Source organism: Lemur catta, chromosome 7 (genome assembly GCF_020740605.2).
Source record: "Lemur catta isolate mLemCat1 chromosome 7, mLemCat1.pri, whole genome shotgun sequence".
In the NCBI taxonomy this organism is placed as follows: Eukaryota; Metazoa; Chordata; class Mammalia; order Primates; family Lemuridae; genus Lemur; species Lemur catta.
Genome location: NC_059134.1, coordinates 56,749,946 through 56,774,826, shown reverse-complemented (window position 1 = coordinate 56,774,826; position 24,881 = coordinate 56,749,946). Strand labels below are relative to the sequence as shown.

Genomic DNA, 24,881 nt, shown 5'->3' with positions numbered 1-24,881 from the left:
AATTCCCTGAAATTCCATTCTCTTTTTAGTACAGCTGTCTCTATAAAATCATATTTAATATTGGCAAAGAGAATGTTCTGATGTAAATCTTTTCATTACATGATTTCTCCTTTAAAAACTTTGGGGTGGCATTTTATTACCTGTCGTATCAAATTTAGTCTCTTTTGGTTAGCACATATGATCTCCCATTATATATTTTCTCTCTCTTTTCTTCCCCCAAAGGAGGAGGAAAAGACAATCACTGTTCTTTTTATTCTCTTGTGGGGACATTTGCCACCTTTTGCTATTTCTCTTAGAGATCAGCCAATCATCTGACATGGGCTAGAGGGCCCTACCTAATCTGCTGCTTCCTCCCCGAATTTTTCATTGAAACAAATTTTTCGTTGAAAATTTGTTGGATGAATAAACTACATCCACAGTGTTCATTTTCTTTCATCCTTCCTATTATGATGAGAGAGTTGTCCCTCCTGCTATCTAAGACAGACTCATCTGTGCTCTCACCTGGAGGATAAAGAGCATATCCCTCTCACCGCGGTACATCCTTTCTGCTGTGCTTCACCGTTTCCCCCAGTGGCTGAGCTCTCCTCTTTCTATGCCACGCTTCTCATGTTAGTTTCCTCACCTCTGGTCACTCCTCAACCCACACCAGTCTGCCTATTTATCTCCCACCACTTCATTTAAATCTGTATTTACCATGTTACCAGAGCTACCTACCAATGAACTTACATAATTAAATCTAATAGACAGGTTTTAGTCTCTATTTTGCTTGACCTGTCAGCAACATTTAACTATTGATGATATCTTCCTTCTTAGATTAACACTTTCTCTGAGCTTTTCTGATGAGACACTTCTTCATTTTCCTCCTATCTTTTGACCCATCCTTTTCTGTCTCCATTTCATTTCCCCATTTTTTGCTGATATTCTCAAGACTGTGAAGCAGTCTTCTTCTGTATGATTTCTTTAGGTCGTCTCCTTCCTACCTATGACTGCAGTTTCCATCTAAATGTTTATAAATTCCTTAATTGATATTTTAGTCCCCAAATTCCCTCCTAACTCTATTTACATATAATTAATATACTTTATATATGTACAATATATGTATTATACTACACATATCTACTCCTCCTCCAGTGCTCTGTATCTCAATTCACAGATACCACTATCTATCTAGTTCCTCAGTCAAGAAACCAAAGGGTCATCTTTAACTCCTCCCTCTTCATTATACCAACCAATCCACTACAAAATCCTTTCAGTTTACAAATTTTGGGTCAAATCTATTCACATATCTTCCCCTCTAGAACTGGAAACCCTAATCAAAACTGTCATCATTTCTGACCTGGAACATTGCAACAGACTCCAAACCAGGTCTTGTTCTCCTTTATTTACCACACTGTAGCTAGCTAGAGTGGTCTTTAAAAATATAAACCCCAATCCTGCCACACCCATGCTTTAAAAATGTTTTGATACCCTCCCATTATCCTAAAGGCTATAGTCTAGATTTCTTGTGATTTATAAAACCTTGCGCAGTCTGGTGCCTGCTGACCTTTGCAGCCTTATCTTATAGGATTTAGCCCCTCACACTCGATTTCTTGCCCTAGCCTCTAGCTGTTTATTTTAACATCATCTGTACTTTTGTCATAACATGGCAACTCTATTCTGTGACGTGGCCCAAAACATTGAAATCATCGTTTACTCCTCTGCCTCTCACACCTTACGTAAGATCTGTCAGCAAATCATGTTGGCACTATCTTGAAAATGTGAGAATTCAACCACCTCCACAGCCACAATCCCGGTTCACACCACTGTCTTGTCTGAATTTTTGCAGTAGCTTCTCCATGTTTCCTTTCTTGCTCTCCTGTAATTTATTCTCACAGCCATTAAACCCTCCAGTGCTTCCCGTCATTCAGCGTAAAAACCAAAATCCTTACTGTGTCCTACCAGAGCCTGCACCATCTGAACCTGTTACACTGCTGACCTCATCTCCTGTTCCTTTCCCCCTCGCTTTGCCCCAGCCACTCTGACCTCCTTTCAGTTCCTCCAACATGAATATGCCAGACATTCCTGCCTCAGCGCCCCCTGCGTGATAGCTTCAAGACTTTCTCACTTCCTTCAGGTTTTTACTCAAATGTCACTTTCTCAGTAAACCTTCTGTTGTCATATCTCCCTCATTGAAATGTAAGCTTCATGAGAACAAATTTTTTTGTTTTGTTCACTGTGTTAGCTCAGCACCTAGAGCAGTGCTTAGCACAAGGTGGATTACACAGTAACTATTTGATGAATAAGTAAGTGAAGTAGAATGATATTTGCCTTATTTGCCCAGTGCTCATCAGAGTCTCTGGTACGAAGTAAATAAATTGTTGATTGGATCAGTTATTTTACTATAATTTTCTAATGCTCTTTCATCTCTTTCAAATTTCTGACCTTTACTTTCATTAAAACTAGTTTTAAATTTTCTACCTCTTGGAAACTGCCAAGGATTAATTATTTCTCTTTCTCTGGTTCCTCCTACCCCATCTCTCTACTTAGCAGTTCCTAGCCATTGTTTTTAACTTGTTAAATTGTAAGTGAGATTTTCTGACCAATTAGATGTAGGGAAGAAAGAATAATCAAAGACAGTTTTATTCAGTTTAACAAAAGAATGTATATGCTGGGGCCTACAAGAGTACTGTTCTTCATCTGAAAATATTTAAAATAGACATGTAATAGGCTATTTCATTATAAGGTATGTGAATAACGAAGTATTCACAAGGTACTAAAGGAAAAGAAAAGCCCATAGCTCAGGGATGTCAGAGAAGGCTTCCTGGAATAGGTGATACCTGGATTAATTATTTAAAGAGGAGTAAGAATTAGCCAAGTGAGAATAGAGAAAAGGTCATTCTTGACAAAGGGAACCAGAATTTTCTAGCTTGAGCATATAGGTGGATAGAATTAGAAAAAGTAGATTTGATATCATTAATAGTACAGCTATTTCAACTCTCTTTGATTAGTGTTTGCATGGCATATTGTAAAAGCAGATCTCAAAGATAATACTCTTAATTTTGAACATGTAGAATTTGAAATGCGTATGGGACACATAGGAGAAGATGATACCCAGCATGTGATGAGAAATATAATTATGAAGTTTAGAGAAAAGACTGTGATATAGTATAGGAGTTAATTGTAGTATAAATGACTTTTGATGCTTTCATTTATTCAAAAACAACTATTGAATTTTTGTACTATAGCAGACAATGTTCTAAATACTTGGAATACCATAGTAAACAACAAAGATAAAAATCTGTGCCCTCTTGGGGTTAACATTCTAGCTGGAGAAAACAGACCGAAAACAAATGAGAAACAGATACGTGGTAGAGACCAAGGGACTATGATTTTCTTTTTTCTTTTTAATTAACTTTTATTATGGAAAATTTTAAGCATATACAAAAGTAGAGAAAATGAAACCGTATGACCCAGCTTTAATAATTAGAAACAATCATTAATCTTATTTATATTCCTTCTACTCGCTTCATCCCAGTAGATTATTTTTAAGTTAATTCTGGATATCATAAAATTTTATCTGTAAATACTTCACTATGTATCTCTAAAAGGTAAGTTTTTTTAACATCATGACTATACCATTATCACACTTAAAAAATAATATCAGTTCCTTAATGTTATCAAATAATTAGTGTTCACATTTCTCCAATTGTTTCGTGACCTTTTTTATAATTGATTTCTTAAAATCAGAATCTAAACAGTACTCACTGTTCCTTTAATTGTTGTCTTTTAAGTCTTTTTTTAAAACATTTCCATTTCTATTTATTATATCATCATCTTAATTTCTACTTTGCATATAATTTATAATGTATTTGTACTATAATACCTGGATATCATTTATTAAAATATTTTATTTCTTACATAATTAATGGGGCATGTGTTCACAATTTTCTACTGACAGAGGTATGAAATAAAAAAGTTTGGAGACTGCCATTCTCTATTACACTCTATTTTTCTGTTATCACTTTAGCTAAACTTTTTATTTATATTTTGTCCCAAGATTTTATTATGAAAATTTTCAAACATACAGAAATGCTGAAGGAATCTTACTTATATCTACCACCTAGATGCTACAATTAACCTTTTACTGTGCTTGCTTCATTATATATCTTTCCATTTATCCATCCTTCTGTTTATCTGTCAACCTACTTATTTTGATCAATCTCTAAGTATCAGTACATTTCACCCCAGTATTTCATCATGCGTATGATTAACCAGAGCTCAGTATTTGTTTATGGTTCTTTTTTTCTTTTGAGGTAAAATTTACATACAATGAAATATATCTTAAATGAACCGTTCTGTGAGTTCTATCAGATGCATATCTGTGCAATCCAACCCCTGTCAAGATACAGATTATTGAATCTCCCCAGAAACTTCCCTGTGTCTCCTTTCGAGAAATCACTGCCTTCCCTGGTCCTCTAGACAACCATTGTTCAACCGTAAATTAGTTTTACCAGTTCTAGAATGTCACATAAATGGAAGCATGCAATAGGAACTTTTTTGTGTAAGCCTTCTTTCACTTGGCATGTTTGTAGGTTCATCCATGTTGTGTGTATCAATAGTTTATTTCCTTTTATTGAGTGGTATCTACTGTATAAATATGCCACAGTTTGTTTATCCATTCTCCTAATGATGAACACTGAGGTTGTTTTCAGTTTTTTACCATTATGAATAAAGTTGCTATGAACATGTTTTGTACATGATATTTTTGTGGGCAAATGTTTTCATTTTTCTTGGGTAAATACCCAGAAATAGAATTGCTACATCATAGCGTAGGTGTATGTTTAACTTTATAAGTAACTGCCAGACTTTTTAACATAGTGTGTACATTTTATACTTCTACCAACAATGTATAAGAGTTCCAGTTGCTCCACATCTTGAGTTTCTTTAAATCTAAAGGTTCTCTCCTTTTGCATTTTTCCTTGCATTGTTTTCCTTATCGAATAAATTAAGTTTATTCTATAGTTTCCTGTGGAATTCCCTGCATTCCTGTGTTATTATTTAATATGTTTCTCTTTCCCCTGCATGTCCTGTAAACTTGAGATAAAAATTTAGGTGATCATATTCAGATTCAGGTTTTTTTGGCAAGAATATTTCATAGGCATTACTGGTGCTTCCTGTTGTATGACATCTGGTTAAAACTGAGTAGTACACCTGGCTGCTCTTAGTCTAATCTGTTTGTTGTAATATTTCTAAGGAATGATTTTAGACTGAGTGACCTGGGGTAGTCTCTCTAAGGGTCACCTTAATCAAAGGCCTGAATGGCAAGAAAGGAGTAAGCTCTGTGAAGATTTAAGGAGAAAATGCTTAAAAAACAGCGAACAGTAAGTTCAAAAGCCCCAAAGTGGGGACTAAGGTTGGCATGTTCAGGGAACAGAAAATGCCAGCATGACTTGAGCGTAGTGAGGCAGAGGAGAATGATATGAGGTATATAGCCAAAAAGGTAGCAATGGATTAGACCTGTTAAGGCCCTGTAGGCTACTCTGTGTAGTTTAAATTTTATTCCAAGTACAGTGGAACATCTTTCGGTGGTTTTATGTAGGAAAATGGGTGCCATGATCAGATTTGATTTTTCAAAGTTCACTTTGACTATAGGAAAAGGGGGGGAAATAAATGTCCATTCTTAGTTATGGTCTTCATGAATTGTAACTTTAGCCCAGACCAATGGATATCTATTTTCTCTGTCACTTTAAATTGGTTATGATTCTTAAAATGAGATATCACTTATGGGGTAATGTTAAATGATCCTTAAAGTTTTTAAACCAAAGAAGAATTGAAACTTAAAACTAAATTTGAATACAATTAGAATAGGAAGTGGTAAATGAAAATGGAAATGTTCTTTGAAAGTGACTAATTTTTAAATTTTTAATTTTGGGCTGGTGAATAAATGTGACTTTTTGACATGAAAATAGAAGCTCAAATATTTTCAGTCTCCAGTGAAGGGCCATTTTCCATCTCATATTCCTATGGGCTGCCTTATGGTTTTACTGTATTATTGTCAACTTGCAATGACTTACAGTTAAAGCTTCAGTGACGTTATACAACTTAGAAGAAATATGTGAGAGTTTTTTTTTTCCTCTCTTAGTCTTGACAAAGTGAACACATAATCCCTTTTACTCCACCAGGTGCTTTACATTGTCCATGTGTTGAAGCTGAATAATTGAGTATGAATCTATAATATTCAGTCAGTTCCCTTTCTTGATCACAGGGAAAAGATTAGATGCATATAGCAAGTTGGTGGCATTTTACATTTAAAATTCTTTCACAATTATTTTGTTGTTCTTGTTGCCCTGGAAGACTTGAGTGTGGTTTGTTTGTTTTCTAAACTCCTTCTTTGTAGTCCATGTAGCTTTAAGATTTAGCAAAGCCAGGCCAGAGTGCTATGGTTCCACCCATAATCCTAGGGAGGCGGAGGTGGGAGGATCCCTTGAGGCCAGGAGTTGGAGACCAGCCTGAGCAAGAGTGAGACCTCATCTCTACAAAAAAATAGAAAAATTAGGTGGGCATGGTGGTGCATGCCTGTAGTCCCAGCTACTCAGGAGGCTGAGGCAGAAGGATTGCTTGAGCCCAGGAGTTTCAGGTTGCAGTGAGCTATGATGATGCCACTGCACTCTAGCCCCAGCAACAGAGTTAGGCCCTGTCTCAAAAAAAAAAAAAAAAAAAAAGAATCTAGCAAAGCCAACCCAAAACTGGTTGTTCCTGATAGTAGGTCATCCCACCAGTTATAAAGACTGGTCTTCTAAACTTCTTAACAGGAGAAGTCCAGTAGTTACTAATGTAATAGTCTATCTCAATTTCTGAATCCCAAGCATACCATAGATGATTCACAATTTACTATAGTTGTTTTAGGGGGACTTTTTTTGGAAAATAAACATTGAAAAATGTCTTTTAAAATGAGTTTTATATTCTTTAGCAGATATTCCAATTTTATTTTGGTTACTTCTTTAAATGTGACATAGCCCTCAAAGCATGAGGCAGCAAGAACAAGAATTGTGCACATGTAAATTATGAAGTGTAGGAGAATTAATGCCCTGCCACCAAAGTATGAAATGAACAAATATGGAAGCAAGCAACCAATCTCTAGACATTAAGTAGATAAAAGGAAGGTCAAGGGAGAATAGTGAGGCCTGTGGTGGTCAAGAAGGGTTTTAAAAGGAATGTGGCAACTTGAACTAGATTTTGTAAAGGATGGAATAGTATTTAGATAGGAAGGAAAGAAAGATGTGCATTTCCAAGAAGTGAGCAAAGGCAGTGAAAGAGAAATGAACTTGGTGTGTTCGTGATACTGTGAGGAAACCACTTGAGCAAAAGGCGGCAGATAAATTGGACAGACAGGTCAGATCACTTAGGCCTTAAAAGCTAGGCAGAGGAGTTGAAAAAACAATAACTGATTGGGAAGCAGGCCTGAGAAGTAACATGATAAGAAGCCTAACTTAAGAGAAAATAATTTATGTTATGCTTTGCATTTTCAATGTCCTTTCTCAATCCTTGGTGTTGTTTTATCCTCACAAGATACTTGTGAAGGAGGCAGGAAAGATGATAGTTTCTCCACTTTACAGCTTAAGAACTGAGTGTTACAGCAGTTATGATTTACCCAAGTTTATATAACAAGTAAGTACATAATGGAGCTAAGACTAGAAAAACTTTGTCTTTACTGTCGTAAGTTAATTTTTTTAAACTTACTAGGCTGCCTTAAGTCAATTTGGCAGTGATATGGAGAATGAATTGGCATTAAGGATGCTGGCTAGGAAGCTATTGTAGTAATCAAACTGATAAGAGCTTAAACCAGTTGTACTCAGCTGAGGCAGTTTTATCCCCTTTCCCCTCCCACAAAGGCAACATTTGGCAATGTCTAGAGACATTTTTGGTTGTCACAGCTGGGGATGGAGTGCTGTTGACTTTTAGTGGGTGGAGGACAGGAGATGCTGTCCTTGCTTACCATCCTGCAGTGCACAGGACAGCCCCCCCCAACAAAAAATTATCCACAGTGGGAGTAGAGAGATAATGACTTGTCAACTTAGTCAATGGCTGCCTATATAAAAGGCAAATAAAGTGGGTAAAAATTAAATGTCATTCTAAGTCTGAGTAATTGATAACGTTGTGATGGAAAACCAATCTGGGCAGGGGAAAGTGTTGAATTTGAGGTAAAGTGACGGCCTCAGAACATATTGAGCATGTGTTGTTACATATTCTACAAATACAGTGGGCAGAAGTGATCCTAGTATGTACAGTAAAAATTTTTGAATAAATAGCAGCCATATTCCTCATCTCCAGTTGCCATTAAAGAACTCGATCTGGATGGATGTGAGGCTCTGAAGGTGAAGGCAAGAAACTGTCACCAGCTTGGAATGCTTTTTAAAAATGTCTGGGTTGGTGGGGAGAGGGTAGTGCTTATAATAATTTTATCTTTTTTAAATATTTAAAGATTCAAAATCAGTCTCTTTTGCGATTTTTTTCCAAGTTGAATATGTCATATTCTTCATGCATTACATCTCTGTGGGTGTATTTATATATGTGAATTAGTTTTTAAAAATTCCTACTCTCAGCCTGTACACATGAATTTCTTTTTCTGGCACATCATTTACCACTACTTTAGTAGGTCTGCTTTGCAGTCAGTCTTAGCTGATACCTATCATGATGACCCTTTGGCATTATATAGTCTTAAAATGCTTTCTTGGTTCCTGAGAGAAAAATGAAATTATGTTCCGTATATTTGGTTTTACATATTCAGAATTATATAGTCTTACAATTGGAGGAGATATTAAATGTCATCTAGCACAATCAAATCCAGTATTTGATTCCTCCCATGTTAGTCTCTGAGGCTACTATATGTTACCACAAACTTGATGGCTTAAAACAGCAGAAATTTACTATCTCACAGTTCTAGAGGCCAGAAGTCCAAAATCAAGGTATCAGCAGGACCACTTTCCTTTCTTTATGCTTTCCAGCTTCTGGTGGCTCCAGGCATTGTCTGGCTTGTAGCTGCATAACTCTGATTTCCGCCTCCATCTTCACATGACATTTTCCTCTTCTCTTTGTCTCTCTTCTGCATATTCCTTAACAGTGATACTTACTGGATTTAGGGCCACCTGCATAATTATGGTTGATCTCATCCCAAGATCCTTAACTATTTTAGACCCTTTTGCCAAATAAGGTCACATTCACAGGTTCCAGGCAGTAGAATATGGACAAATCTTTTTGGAGGCCGCCATTGAACCCACTACACCCCCTGAGTACATGTTCTTTATTTACTTGTTGCCCATCTCCGATTATCTGCCTCTACCCAAGATCTTTTGGAGTTTGAATAACTCTGTGGTGAAATCAATTTTCCATACCATTCACTTTGGTCCTCCCTGCTTGGAGCCATGCAGAATAAATCCAGTTCTTTTTCTCTCTGAAAGTCTTTCATTTGTTGTCCCTGAGACTTCTGTCCTCCAGGCTAAACACCTCTGGTTCCTTCAACCATTTTTCTCAGTGCTGTGGCTCCCATTTCTCTAATCATCCTCAGTGTATGTCTCTAAATGATTAGGAGACAATAGAAAGAATATTGAATCTATCATTGCAGACCTAATGTTGAGGTCATGTTTCTTCTACTTACCAAGTAGGTGACCAAGGCAAATCAGTTTCTTTTAAATAAGTCTCTCACTATAGTCTAACCTAGTACAAATCACCGTCACTAGCACATTCCCCAGTTTAGCTGCTCTGCTTCTGTTAAAATAGCCTGAGATCACGTTAGCTTTTTTGGTAGTCATGTCATAATTCTTAACTCATATTGAAATTGCTGTGTACTAAAGAGCTCCAAATCTTTTCACATAATCATGTTTTCTCATTCAACAAATATTTATTGTCTACTGGTAACAATGCTTAGACACTTGACCACAGAAGTAAAAGAGGGACAAAATACAACTTGTTTCTGCCTTCTTGGGGCCTACAGTATACCAGGGAAGACACACATTAACCAAATAATCACACAGTGAATGTAAATTTATAGTCTGAGATGGACTGGAAAAGGAAAGGGTTGCAAACTGACCTAAGCCAACTTGATAGTTCACAATGATAAGATTATTTATACCAGATAAAGGTGGGCTCCAATAAATGGTGTGTGGCTCTCCCATTCACCTCCTCACCATCAGGTGTCAGTCACAGTGACAGTAAGCCTCAGATGGGATTCTGTCGCACACATAATCTACTCATTGCTTTCTAATTCATTAGTATTTTTGACCGTGTAGAGTCAATGAAGTTTTAAATAATTTGGGATATAATTTAATTTGAAAAATAATTTAATATTGGCCATTTTAATTGAGTGTAGTAATAAATTATATGGAATCTTCATAGGAAATATTTAGTTCATCCTCCATTTATTTAATGTAATACTCCTTTAGTGAGTCTTCTTTGTGGTATTATGAACATTTTTCTGGTTGTACTTGAATGATCACATTCTTGTCTAAACCTTCCACAGTTTATTAATGTGATTTTCCATCTATATTAAAATAAAATATCATTGATTTGTATCTTATGTCCTGATGGTAATAGTTTTTAGCTTTAAATGGATTCCATTCTTCTAGATTGCTTGATAGACCTACAAATCCATGTATTTTTGCAAAGTAAGATGAATGTGTGATAGTTATAAGCTATTATACTATTCAACTTGAAGTGACCCATTAAGAATTTCAAAGCAATATAAAATGTGAATTCTGTCCTAATATTTGATCTGTCTTAGCATTGCCCTATTTGAATCTTTGGCTCTAAAATCTCTTTAGATTTATTTTAATGCTACATACACACCTTGTGGATCTTTTTGTAAATAAGTCCCAATGAAGTCATAATAAAGTCAAATGTTGTGAGATCCATTTTTTTAGGAATGTAGAGGCTTGGTTTTCAATGTATGCTGATCTCAATTTACCCTTCCAACATATGAAACAGTTTCTGGATCTATAACATGAAAATGGAGATAGCTGTGGGTTTGGAGGACTCTTCAGATAGTCTACATGTGATGGCTTATAGAATAACAATTGCACATTACAGAACTTTAGGCCTATAGTAAGATTCCTCTAATGTACCCCTGTCATTATGTCTTTGCAAATATGTAGTTTCTATGCAGGCTACCCCATGTGAATTTGAATGATTCCCAGACACCTTGCAAAAGCCTGGTGTTATACTTTGCTTATCCTGAATTTGCTATGCTGTCATTTTTATGCATCTCAATTTGGGACCAAACCACATGTCCTAGTTTATTTTTACTGTTACAATTAAATACAAAGCTGTATCTTCTTGATGGGTGTATGAAGCATTTGGTATTCCTTTAGTAGAGAATAAGTACAGTTCATGACCTTACTGACTCCCCAGTGCCTATAATTTTACAGTGCAAAAAATTTACCTTTTGGATACTATATAACCAACAGCTCTAGAGAATTTTATATAAAGCTTTTAAATTCTATTTCCTTTCTTTTATTTTCCCTTGAAAACAATATCCTCTAGGCTTTATGGAATGTATCTTTTCCTCAGGCAATTAAAAGACAATTGAAATTTAAAATATCCAGTAATTGTCATATACCATTCATTTCAATAAAATTATTTTATTCTTGAGAGTAATTGTATATGCAGAACTAAGAAAGATGAAGTTTTCTTCTTGACCCTATCTAAGCAGTGATTGATCTGTTTGTAGAAAAATCTGTTTCAGATGGTAAAACTTATACATGATGTTGAGAATCAGAAAAATGGCTAGACTATAGGTGTGCTCTAACCTTTTCTTCTTCATTTGCAGGGGTAAGGAAAGGGAAATAGGTGAAGGAAGCTTATTCCCTAAAATAACTGTTCATCTTTATGAAGAGCCAGATCTCATGCTTTTGTTGCTTTAGTGAGGCAGGTTAAAATGGAACGTCATTTGTAAGAACTTTATGGCATGAGCACAATGCCTTATAGAAGTAGCATCCAAATGGCCATCACTGTAAATGTGAATGAATTTTTGAATGCATTTTGGCTCATACTGGCACTACTGGCCACCTTAAAAGAAACAGAAATGTTACATATTGTTTCTAAGACTGATTTTTATTTCTTCTTAATCTTCCTCTCCCACTTAGGAGGAGTTGAGATGTCAGGTCCAAGATATTAGAGGAAAAAATTTTGGGATCTTAATCCTAGCTAAGGTGGCAAGCTCATAATATATAAGTAAGAAACAGTGGCCTTAATTCCTTGGGGCTGGTGGATCACTTTATTACATATTAGCACCCTGTTGTGTGACCTGTTCACTTTTTCCTTTGAGAGAAGGCAGCCGTTGTTCTGACTTGATTCATAGTATGAAGATGTCAGTAGATTGCAGTGACTATAACTAAATGATTGAGTCCAGTTCTTCAGATGTTTGTGCCTATCTAAGAAACTTTAGCCTCTGTCAACAACTTGGAGGTTGTATTTACTGAACTTTGGGAAACTTCTGATCCTTCTTTATCTTTCTTAGGTTTCCACTGTATCCAAAAGGAGGGGAGAAGTTACAATTTGATTATGGTGTCTATCTTCTGAACAAAAATATAGCACAGGTAAGTAACTCTTACTCACTCTTCTCCTACTTCCCACATACAACCTACTTCCTTAGATTGCCAACTCTCTTTCTTTATCATATGTACTACAGTTGATCCGTTTATTTAACTAGTTAAATAAGTAGTAACACATTAGTAATACATAGTTCTTTTTTGGCCACAGTGTCTTCCGTGCCATTATAATGACTACAGTGAAGCAATGGGTACAAATCAGAATCGTATTAAACTCAGAATCCCTTTTTATTTATTTATTTATTTATTATTTTTTATTTTTTTGCTCCCCATATATGTAGGGTTCAACCTTTTTTGTGTTTTTATTTGCTGCTAGACTATACTTGGATATGTGAGCTTTATAATCTCTTGCCTCTGCAGCTTGACTGGTAATAACTTTCTTCTCTTAGACCACTTCTAGGGACTCATTTTGCATTGTTGTTTATGGAGTAAAAGTTTAGTGCCGTTGCAGGTCCTTCATGGTCTCCTCACTTTATTATTCATGGCCCAAAGGAAAAGACCAAGCATATGGTCCTCCCAGCCCATCTTAGGGTTTTGTCACACTCTCAGCATCACATCTGTTAGTATCTCACTTGAATAATGTCTTTCCACATGCCATAGTAAGACTATTAGATGCCTGGGTTTGTATTATATTTTCCTGAAAGAAATATGTAGCGTTTCTTTAGCACTTTTGGCTCTACTTCAAGAGGTAGATGTTCCATAAATTTTCAGGTTTAAAGGAAGACTAGCTTCCTTTGTTTTTATAAATAACAAATGCTTTTTTTGTTTTTATTTGGACATCCTTCCAATTGGAGTATCACATGGATGAGTATCCACAAGTTGGCTGTTGTTTAAAGACACTATCGGCTGTATCCCCAGACCTTTCAGTTTTATAGAAATAATAAAATTTGTGATGCTTTTGTTTTTATGAGCCTGAGTTGCCTTCTACCCAAATAAAACTAAAGACTTGCTGAACAATTCCCTTATTCATGTCTGATCAATCTAGAATTACCCCTCCATATAGTATCATCTTTGCCTTTCTTCCCTTCAACCAACCTTAGTCTAATGGTGGGTTTTAAAAATTTGGTTTCTGTTAAGGTTGTTATCCTTTTCTGAAATTGAGTCAGATTTCTAGTTTGCAGTCCTCAATTAATCCTTTGCTTCATAACCTTATACTCATTGCCCTCTCAATCACACTGCTTTTACTGTTACTTCTGCTACAGCTCCAGGCAGGCAGACTTGCTCACAGTTTCTGGCCCATGACTCACCTTTCCATGTACCATTCTTCCCACAACTGATGCTTTCCCACCCTCCATTTTTGGCAGATAAGATTTCAGTCACAGAAACAGTACTTTAATTTCAAGGCTGCTTAGCTCATACTCTGCTGATCACAGTTGTGTCATACCATGGAAAAGGCAGTGCCTAGACAGAACTGGTCAAGAAATGCCCAGACTAAGACTGCATTAAGGAAGAGGTAAATTAGTAAGTCAGTTAGAGAGCATCTCCAGTGAAGTCAGCCTTGGTGGAAAGAGCACGTGGATACTACAGGGTACAGAGTCTGAGAGTAAAATTGGTATCATTTAATAGAACTAAGTTCTGATCTGAGTTCAGAACTTCTTTTTTCCTTGCCCCACTTTGTATTTCTTGCTCTAGGCACATAGGTCCAGAGGTTAGAAGGCTGTTAGAAGCTTCCAGGTGAAACCTGCTCCTGCCGAAATGCTTGGATTTCCTCATAAATCTCAGATTCAAACAAATACTTCTTTCTTCTCAAGAGCACAATAGGAATACCACAGGACGATTTAAAGAGTTGCTAAGAATACCCTAGCTTGCTTTGAGAGTGTGACCAAGATGGAGGCTGACTATGTCCAGTGGAAAACTTAGGAAAGTCAGCCCTCATCAGCCTCTTAGCTCTAGCATCTGTTTGGTCCCTACTTGGAAGCACTTCCCAAGTGGCCTCTGCCTTTATTCTTAACTGAACCAAGACCACAAGTATGCTGAACTAGCTTTATTCATCTGTTTAAGAAATGGGTTGCTTCTAGTAGTTTTATATCCTTTCCAATTTTATGCTCTTTCTGAAAATTGAGGAAGAGAGTGTATGTGTGTATGTAAGATCAGTAGGCTTAACCACTCTATAGGGAGCAAGTTCTTGCTCTCTGGTGTTTTTTCATCACTATTGTTGCAGTTTCAAAAGGAGGGAACAATAAACTTATTAAAAAGAGACTTTTCTTACATTTCAAAATTTATTTAGGAAGCTTCTCTTGAGCATTTAAACAGAAACTTTTAGCAAGTTTGTGACCTTTAACTTTTTTTGCTTCAGCTCTGTCTAGTCCATCTCTTGCTATTTCTTGGAGAAGGTTTCATTTTGTCTTTGACCTTACTACCATCACTTTTTCACATTTTGGTTTGTAACAAATCAAAGAACCATTAATTATTATGGCTTCTAACCAAGTATTATAGCAATAAGATATTTCCAGCTTTTGAAGGTTTATTTTTATATACAGACATACTAATACATGTTGTCAAAGGAGAGTTTGTATTCTCAGGCAGTCTCATTTGTACCCCATCTCTAGAGATGTGAACAAATCATACTGTTAAAATGGCCTCACCTCAGTAATTTATAAGCCACGTTAGTGGAGGTGGATGAAAGCATTGGCATGTGTTAAAGTGCCAGAGAAGAAGGAGTGAAGTCATTTAATACTGCATCCATAACTTGGTTGAGGATTTGAATAGTCAATAGGACCTTTCATCATAACCAGAAGTAGTAGTAAAATCACTTTTTTGGTAGAGGAAATGACAGAACTTAGTAATATTTGTTACTTCAGTATTTGGGATCAGTCCAGCCCAAGTTTTAAAAGCACAAGCTTAGAAAGACAGGCCTTCAAGTAGAAATCCTCAAGTGTTGTTTGAAGAGCTGAGAGCGTTGGTAGGGCCTGCTTGCCCTTTTTATGTCACTGCTGTCTAAAGGTGTGTGTGTATGCGCTGGATTAGGTATAGAAAGTGTGTAAAGCAAAATGCCTGTTTTCAGCACCATTTGCTAACATTTGTCAAGTGCCAGCCCCTTTGGTTGGAAATAACCTTCCTTGTTGGTCAGCGTGTAATGCTATAGGAATGGGCCTGCCAAAATTCGGGTGCAATGTAATTGACATTGATTTTAAAATCCAGATCCTGCCATAATTGTCAGTAAGTTTATAAGTATGTTGTATTAGAATTTGTGTACATCACAGTAGTTTGCTTTTAATTCTCAGAGCATAAAAAGTAGTATAACAAAAATTATAAAACTTTTACCTTGCCTTTGTAGAGAGCTTTATAGTTTGTAAATTACATGCATATATATTCATTTGATCCTCATCATCACCCTGCAAAGTAAAAAGGCAGATAATGTGAAATGGATTTGAAGACAGTTTGGCTGTGACATCTGCCACTCTGGTGTAATATTACATAATTTGATAAGCTTGGCAGAGGTCCCCTTACTTCCATGTGTTTTATTGTTCTATATATTTCCATCCTAAAAATGTACCAAATCAAAGAAGATGATATCCCCAGATAGAAAAGAAACTAAAAGTTCCTTGATAGCAGAGACTATTTTGTACATCATGATATTCCTATTAGCAAGCATTCCATTAGCAGTGCCAGAAATGCTAAGTTCTGAAGAGATGCTTAATAATGAATGAATAATGATATAGCACCATCACACAAGTAAAGAAACAGATCTAGAAAAGTTGAGTGACTTGAATGGCTAAAGAAATTTATATATAAAGTATACACACACACACACACACACACACACAATGGAATATTTACTCAGCCTCTAGAAAGACCAACATACTGCCATTTGTTACAACATGGATGACCCTGGAGGACATCATGCTAAGTAAAATAAGCCGGACAGAGAAAGAATAGTACTTTTTGATCTCACTTATATGCAAAATCTTAAAAAAAAAAAAAAGTTGAATAAGTAGTTGAATAACAGAGTAGGATGGTAGTTACCAGGGGCGGAGAAGTAGGTTAAAGGGTATAAATTTGCAGTTATGTAGAATGAATAAGTCTAGCAATATAATATACAGAATGAGAATTATAGTTCGTAATAAAGTATTATATACTGAAAATTTGCTAAGAAAATAGATTTTAGGTATTTTTATAACACAGAAAAATGAATGTTAATGTTTGTTGTAATCATTTCCCTATGTGTATGTATATCAAAACGTCATGTACACCTTCAAAACATGTTGTACACCTTAAATATATACAATAAAAAATAAATTTTAAAAAAAGTTAAGTATAGGCCAGATGCAGTGGCTCACACCTGTAACCCTAGCACTTTGGGAGGCTGAGGTAGGAGGATAGCTTGAGCCCAGGCGTTCAAGACTAGCCTAAGCAACATAGACATGTACTTGTATTCCCAGCTACTCGGGAGACTGAGCCAGGAAGATCACTTGAGCCCAGGAGTTTGGGGTTGCAGTGAGCTATGATGATGCTACTGCACTCTAGACTGGGTGAAAGAGCAAAATTCTGTCTCAAAAAAAAAAAACCCATTAACTGACTTGCTTAAAATTTAATTAATTATTTTAGGTCATTAAATGTGAAATGTCTGATTTCAAATCAAAAGTTTAATTTATTATAGCCCAAATAAGAAGCAGTATAGTTAAAGTATGCATCTAAACTATTGATACAGTTTTGCCATTTTAACTGTATGCCAGCAGCAAGGAAGCCTGGAGAGCAAGTGGCGATGAAATCGCAAAAGGCGTTTTCCACAGCTTGTTGAGAATTGAATATTTTTCCTTATAAGAAGTGGTCCAAAGCCTGGAAGAAGTGGTAGTCAGGTGCAAGGTCTAGTGAATGCGGTGGATGACAGAGAGTTTCCAAGTCCAGCCTCTGTAGTTTGAGCAGCGTTGTTTTGTGACATGTGGTCAAGCTTTGTCTTGCAAGATGATTGGCCTGTCTCTATTGACCAATCTCAGTTGCTTAATCACAAGCATCTTCATCATTTCATCCATTTGGTTGTATTAGACACCTGCTGTAATCGATTGACCAGATTTCATGAAGCTGCAGTGAATAATACCAATGCTGAACCATCAAACAGATACCTTTAGCTTTTTTTATGAATATTTGGTTTTTGACTGTGTTTTGGCACTTCATCTTATCCAGTCATTGTGCCAAACGCTTGCAATTGTCAAAAAGAATCCATTTTTCAGCACATGTAACAATATGGTGTAGAAATGGTTTGCCTTTATGTCGTGACCTCATAAAGGTTGCAATGGGTAGAGCAGTGAATAAGACACACAAGCTCCCTGATCTCCCTGCCTTATTGATAAGCTAGATACAAAAGGACAAATACTGTATGATTCCACTTATATGAAATATCTGCAATAGGCAAATTCATAGAGATGGAAAGTAAGTTAGAGGTTACTAGGGTCTGGGGGAAAGGGAGAATGAGGGAGCTATTGCTTAATGGTTACAGAGTTTCTGTTTGGGGTGATAGTTTTGGGAATAGATTGATAATGGTTGCATAACATTGTCTATATAATTAATTCCACTGAATTGTACACTTAAAAATGGTTAAAATGGCAAATTTGGATTATTCGCTTTAAATGAGTGAATTATATGGTATGTGAATCATATCAATAAAGTTTTTTTAAAAAAAGGAAGATCCTTACCTCATTGAGCTTATAACCTAATGGGAAAAGACATACAGTAAACAAATAAGATAATTTCAGATTGTGATAAGTGCTGTGATAGAAGTTAATTAGGTGATATAATAGAGAATAACTGGACCTACTTTAGATAAAGTTGTCAGATAAGCCATATTGAGGAAGTGACTGAAGTGACTGTTGCTAAGACATGAATGATGGCAAGGAGCTAGCCATGCATGCAAAGAGCTAGGGAATTCAAAGTTCCCTAAGGCCATGGGAATAGCAAGGGCAAAGGCCTTGAGGTAGGAAAGTTTGTTGTGTTCAAATAACAAGTAGAAGGCTAGTGTGGCAGGAGCACAGTAGTTGAGGGGCAGAGGTAGTCAGGGAGTGTATCATATGAAGCCTTAGAGATCATAGGAAAGAGTTTTAATTTTATTCTAAATACACAGGGAAGCCATTGAATGAAAGCTTTAAGCAAAAGTGGCATGTTTTGATTTTTTTTTTTTTTTTTTTTTTTTTTTTTTTTTCAAAAAATCACTCTAGCTACTCTAATGGATTACAGGAGAGAACTAGGATTGAAACAAAGTTACCAGTTAGAAGCTGTATCAGAAGACCAGATGAAGGTTGATGGTGGCTTGGACCAGGATGATAGGGGTAGAGATGGAGAGAGGTAAACAGATTTGAAATATATTATGGCACATGAACTAATGGATTGAATGTGGGAGATAAGGGGGGAAGGAATATGAAGAATAACTCCTAGGTTTTGTGTATGAGTGACTGCTTGGATGATAATGCCATTTATTGAGATGGGGAAGGATCCAGGAGATGGGGATGGGGGCACTAAAAGATCTGTTTTGGAGATGTCAAGTTTGAGTTGCTTTTTAGAAATTTAAGTAGAGTCATTAAGTAAATAACAAGATATATAGTGATATGTAGGTCTGGAGCTCAGGGTTGGAGGTCAGTACAGGAAATAGAAATTTGGGAATCATCAACCTAAAGATGGTGGAACCAGTTGAGATTAACCAGGGAGAGAATACAGAGCTGAAAAGAGGGAGAGATAGAAACAGACACACACATGCAGTGGGATTTAGCCATGGCAAATCATATTTACAAGTTAAATAGAGGAGGAAGAACCAGTAAAAACTTGGATGAATGGCCAGTGAGTAGGGAAAAAACAAGGAGACAGTAATAATTTGGAAAGTAAGCAAAATAAATTGCTGGAAGGAGGAAGTAATCAACTATGTCCAATTACGGGTTTATAATTGGATATGCCTGTGGGATTAAGGGAAGTTTCTTTGGTTTTTGTTTGTTCATTCTGTTTGTTTTGTGGCGATGTGGTACTATTTGTTAGTTTTGTTTTTTAAGATGGGAAATACCATATGCTGATGTGAGTGAGCCTTTGCTCTTCCCACTTATCCCACACTGCCTGTTTCGGATGCATTAAGGGTGATGGGCTCTGGATAAGGAAGAGAGCAGGGAGAAAGTCCAGCTTATTATATATCTTATAAAATGAAGACTTTGATAGGTATAACTTAAATGTATAGTTGTTACCATAGTTTATACCACACTGAATACATTTAATGTGAGGAAGGCCATTTGTACCAGCATTAAGTTAGTTTAACTTTTGAATAAAAGCAAGCAAGTATAATGAAACTAAATAATTTTCTTCTGGGTTGTTAGTACTGAGCCTTTAATAGATTTTCTGAAGAGTTTCATGTGAGTATGCCAACTGTTCACAATCTGAGTGACGGAGATTTCTTTTCCTCTTAGAGCTGCAGTGTAATCAGTCCCTGGTTCCCTGGGGGTCCCCGAGACCCTCAGTGCGTCTGGGAGGGCAGAAGTATTTTCATACAATATAAGACATTTTTTGCCTATTTCACTATGTTGACATTTGCATGATGGTACGAAAAACAGTGATGGGTAAAACTGCTAGCCCCTTAGAACAAATCAAGGCAGAGGCACTAAACCCTAGTAGTTTCTGCCTTCTGTGACACCATGTACTCATAGTTTATATTTTAAAAAAAAAAAGCCAGTCTCACTTAAGAATGTCTTTGATGAAGCAGTAAAAATTATTGATTATATCAAATCTTGACCCTTGAGTGCACATCTTTTTAATAGTCTGTGTGATGGGAAAAGAGTATGCATAAAGCACTTTTGCTGCATACTGAAGTATAGTGGTTGTTTCGAGGAAAAGAACTTGTGCAATTGAGTTGCTACCTGAACTAGCTGCTTTTTTTTATGGAGCATCATCTTTACTTAAGAGAATGACTGACAGCCTACAGTTATTCAGACTTATGAAATGACCCTGTCACTTAAAGGAAATCAACTGATAAAATTCAGGAATTTCACAACACTTGTGTTTGCCACCCAGAGATTGGCAGCTTCCCAATCCTTAATGACATTTCTGATAAGATTGATAGTGATATTAACACATGTGATTTTAAATATTGTATAATGGAATATGTCATCATTTAAAATATATATAACTCGGTGAGTCAGTAGTTCCCAAATGGCCACTGTATCGATTCTGTGAAATCGTGTGTGGGTAAAAGATTCCTTCAAAGTGTAAGAAAGACCAATGGATTTTAATGTTACAGAGTATGAGAAATTTATTGATAGGGTTTCAATCTGAAGATTCTACATTGCTGCTAACTTAAAAAAACTATTACTTGATGAGTTTGGGAATAGTATCAAAGAAGAATATTCACAATTATCTGAAAAGTTCAGCTATTAAGATGCCCCTTTCTTTTTCAGCTAAATATCCGTATAAGGCTGGATTTTCTGATAACAACATATGGGGAAAAAGTTAGTGCAGGAGAAAATATGAGACTCCAGCTGGCTTCTATTAAGTTAGACATTGCAAAAGAGACTTGCAAAAATGTAAAACAATGTCACTTATCTCACTAAATTTTTTTGGAAAATATGCTTGTTTTTTATTCAAAATATTTATATTAACAAGTAATAGATTTCTGTTGGTATTTTTAAATGAATTAATGAATATCCAAAAGTTTTCTTAATTTAAATTTCTGATATGGTTAATATTGATATATATGACCCACATAAACAAAAGCTCTTTGGAGTCCTCAGTAATTTTAAGAGTTTAAAGGGGCCGGGCGTGGTGGCTCACGCCTGTAATCCTAGCACTCTGGGAGGCCGAGGCCGGTGGATCGCTCAAGGTCAGGAGTTCGAGACCAGCCTGAGCAAGAGCGAGACCCCGTCTCTACTAAAAATAGAAACAAATTAGCTGGCCAACTAAAATATATATAGAAAAAATTAGCCGGGCATGGTGGCGCATGCCTGTAGTCCCAGCTACTCAGGAGGCTGAGGCAGTAGGATTGCTTGAGCCCAGGAGTTTGAGGTTGCTGTGAGCTAGGCTGACGCCAGGGCACTCACTCTAGCCAGGGCAACAAAGTGACACTCTGTCTCAAAAAAAAAAAAAAGAGTTTAAAGGGATCTTGAAACTAAAATGTTTGAGCACTACTGCCCTAGAGAATGTGGCCATCAGATTTCCTATGAAACTCTAAAGTTGCTCATCGTCTGATTAACCAAGACACGTGTGTCAGTTCCCCAGATGTGGAAACACTGTATCAGAGACCTACCAATTTGAATTCCAGTAATGCTATGCAGTACAAGTCAGAAGGTATTCACTATACTCTTCAAATACTGGAAGTAATAAATTGACAAGATAAAACAGTTTATTTTTACCTCAATTGGACATTTTTTCCCTTTAAACTAAAACTAGAAATGCAATGTCAAAAAGCGTCTTTCCATGGGAAAAATAAAACAATTGTAGCATATTTATATAGCTTATTTTAGGATGAAGAGCCCTTTCACGTATATTATCTCTTTTCTCCTTTGCGAAAGCACTAAAAGTATTGGTGGTATTATCTTCATTTTACATTTAGATAAACTGAGCCTCTGAAGGGGAAGTTCTTTGTTCACAGTCACACAGCTGTGAGATGACCAAAGAAATGCAGACTCTAATCATCTAACTCTGAGATCAGGGGACCATACGTGCCACTTCCCTTTTATCAGACAGAAAGAAACATATTACATAACAGGTTTCCCCTTTTTTCTGTGGCTAAGAGCTAAGTATAAATTTAGCACCTTACTTGGCTTAGCATCTATGATAACACCTATCTCTTCCTTTATCCTAGTAGTTTTAAAAGATTCACTTTAGTCTTTTTACTTGTTCAGCAATCAGTTTAGCCTTTTCTGAAACACCATCATGAGTGACATCTTTTGCTAGGAGGAAAATATTTAAAGAATGTACCACAACTGAAATGAAATATGTGATGCTTAGTTCGGAGAGGGTGGGATATAAATTCTAACTATATTTTTTATGATTAAGCCTCATGAAATGAATTATGAGCTATATGAAAAATGGATTTGGTCTGATTTTAGTTGGCATTAAAGTGACCGGCATAGCTTAGGTATAAGCTATTTGAAGAAATGGACTCCAAAACGTTGTTATATTCAAATTCTGATACTTACTTGAGAAGAGCATTTTTAAATTTGTGGACTTGGGATTCCAGTCAGGATAAAATTATCCTAATTAATATAAAGTTATTAAGTGAAAGGCCAAAATCCTAAAATAAAATAATTGCATCATAGCCAAATGGTTAATTGTACTCTGGTTCTAGACTGTCTGGGTTCAAATCCCAGTTCTATCGCTTGAGCTATATGGTTTGGATAAGTTACTTAACCTCTCTGTACCTGATTGTCATCATCAGTGAAATGGAGGTGATAATAATACCTATCTCTTAGAGTTGTTGTGAAGATTAGATATTTGTAAAGCACTTACAATAGCACCTGAAATAGAGTAAGTGCTAAACAAGTGTTTGCTAAATATATAGAACACAAAGTGCAGTGTTTTCTTTGTGATTAAGAAATCCCATGTGTGGGCCGGGCGCAGTTGAATAGCTCACGCCTGTAATCCTAGCCTCTGGGAGGCCAAGGCAGGAGGATTGCATGAGGTCAGGAGTTCGAGACCAGCCTGAGCAAGAGCAAGACCCTGTTTCTATTAAAAAAATAAAAACAAAAACATTAGGCAGGCAACTAAAAATAGAAAAAATTAGCCGGGCATAGTGGCACGTGCCTGTAGTCCCAGCTACAGGGGAGCCTGAGGCAGGAGGATTGCTTGAGCCCAGGAGTTTGAGGTTGCTGTGAGCGAGGCTGATGCCACGGCACTCTAGTCAGGGCAACAGAGCAAGACTCGGTCTCCAGAAAAAAAGAAAGAAAGAAATCCCATATGCGACAAATATGAAATGAGGTGAAAACATGTGGAAGGACATTGAAAGCTAAATTCAAGTTAAGAACAAGTAAGGAAGTGGGGAGGAAAGGTTGCATTTTTGGCTGCTTCTGTCAGATTACTATGTATAAGGGAAGGAACAGTATTCAGATCCCTTATTCATTGTCACTGAGCCTTTAGTTTCAAGTTAAGGTAATATTTTTTTCTTATTTTTTTGAAATAGAAATAACTTATCATAAATGATTTGATCTAGCATAATGTTTTAATACAGAAAAGCATTAAGAAAAAATAAAAATCACTTGAGATTCCGGTACTCAGATAACCATTGTTAATATTTTGGAGACCATCTTTCCAAACGTCTATGCAAATATACATACATAGGTTAAATAAATAACATTTTACATAAATGGTTTTACACAGTGCATTCTCTTGTATGCCCTGCTCTTTTTTATTAAACTATATCGTGATGATAGTTTTCTGTTGATAAATAAAGCTATAAAACATTTTGTGTGCATTCCATTCTGTTGCATGGACACACTGTTATTTATTTAACAGTTTCATTATTGATGAACATTTAGATCATTTCTGATATTTCCCTATTGTGAACGTCATTGCAGTGAATAAGCATCCTTCTTAGATTATTGCATGTGTGTTTGGTTATTTCCTTATGGTAAATACTCACTTGCTGGGTCAAAGAATATATACATTTTAAAGTTTGACATTTTTATCTTTTTACCCTCTTGCCAATATTTTGTGTTATTAACCTTTTTCATATGATATCTCTGTTTTTATTTGTAGCTCTTTGATTATTAATTGTTAATTCATATATTTATTTGCTGTTTTAATTTATTTTTTGAATAACCATTATACTTTTTATAAATATGCCTTTTTAAAAACTATAGGTAGACTGTAGAGTCCTAAGATCTAAGGAAATAAGGCATAGGCCTTGCAACTAATTGTGAAGAATTTGCTAAGCCACAGACTTGTGCTAGTCTTTATTTCTCTATTTTTAACCTCCTTTTTCCCCCAAGCCCTCTCCAGCATTCTCAGTTTTCTTGCTATATAAAAGCAACCTATGATAGTAGGAAGAAGGCTAGAGTGAAGACAGATTTTAGAAGAAGTATCTAAACTCCCATCTCCCACCACCTGGCTCATTTCTTCATTCTTTTCCTCTGCTTGACACTTCTTGTCGCCATAAAATGTTTCTTTTATCCCTGAGTCCTGTGACTGGTGTGACTATCTTATTTATTCTCTAAGTGTTTCTGTGGCTCCTAGTAGGACCGATTGTTCACTAACTCTGTGTCAGATGCTGGGCTGGGCAGGGGGGAAACAAGGATGGATAGGACTTGGCTCCTGAACCTGGTACTTACTTGCTAGCCAGGATGACATTATGGTGTAGTATGTGCAAATAATAGAGATATGTGAAAACTTCTTTGGGAA

General features: G+C 36.2%; 1 protein-coding gene across 3 annotated transcripts in view; it reads left to right on the top strand.

The window, feature by feature from the left end:
- The window catches only part of UVRAG (UV radiation resistance associated), a 278,967-nt gene that overhangs the window by 202,944 nt on the left and 51,142 nt on the right, over positions 1–24,881 (top strand). For all 3 annotated transcript variants that reach the window (XM_045555435.1, XM_045555436.1, XM_045555437.1), the window contains exon 13: positions 12,491–12,569. In XM_045555435.1, coding sequence (XP_045411391.1) covers positions 12,491–12,569 — 79 coding nt within the window. The remainder of the gene's footprint in view (positions 1–12,490; positions 12,570–24,881) is intronic.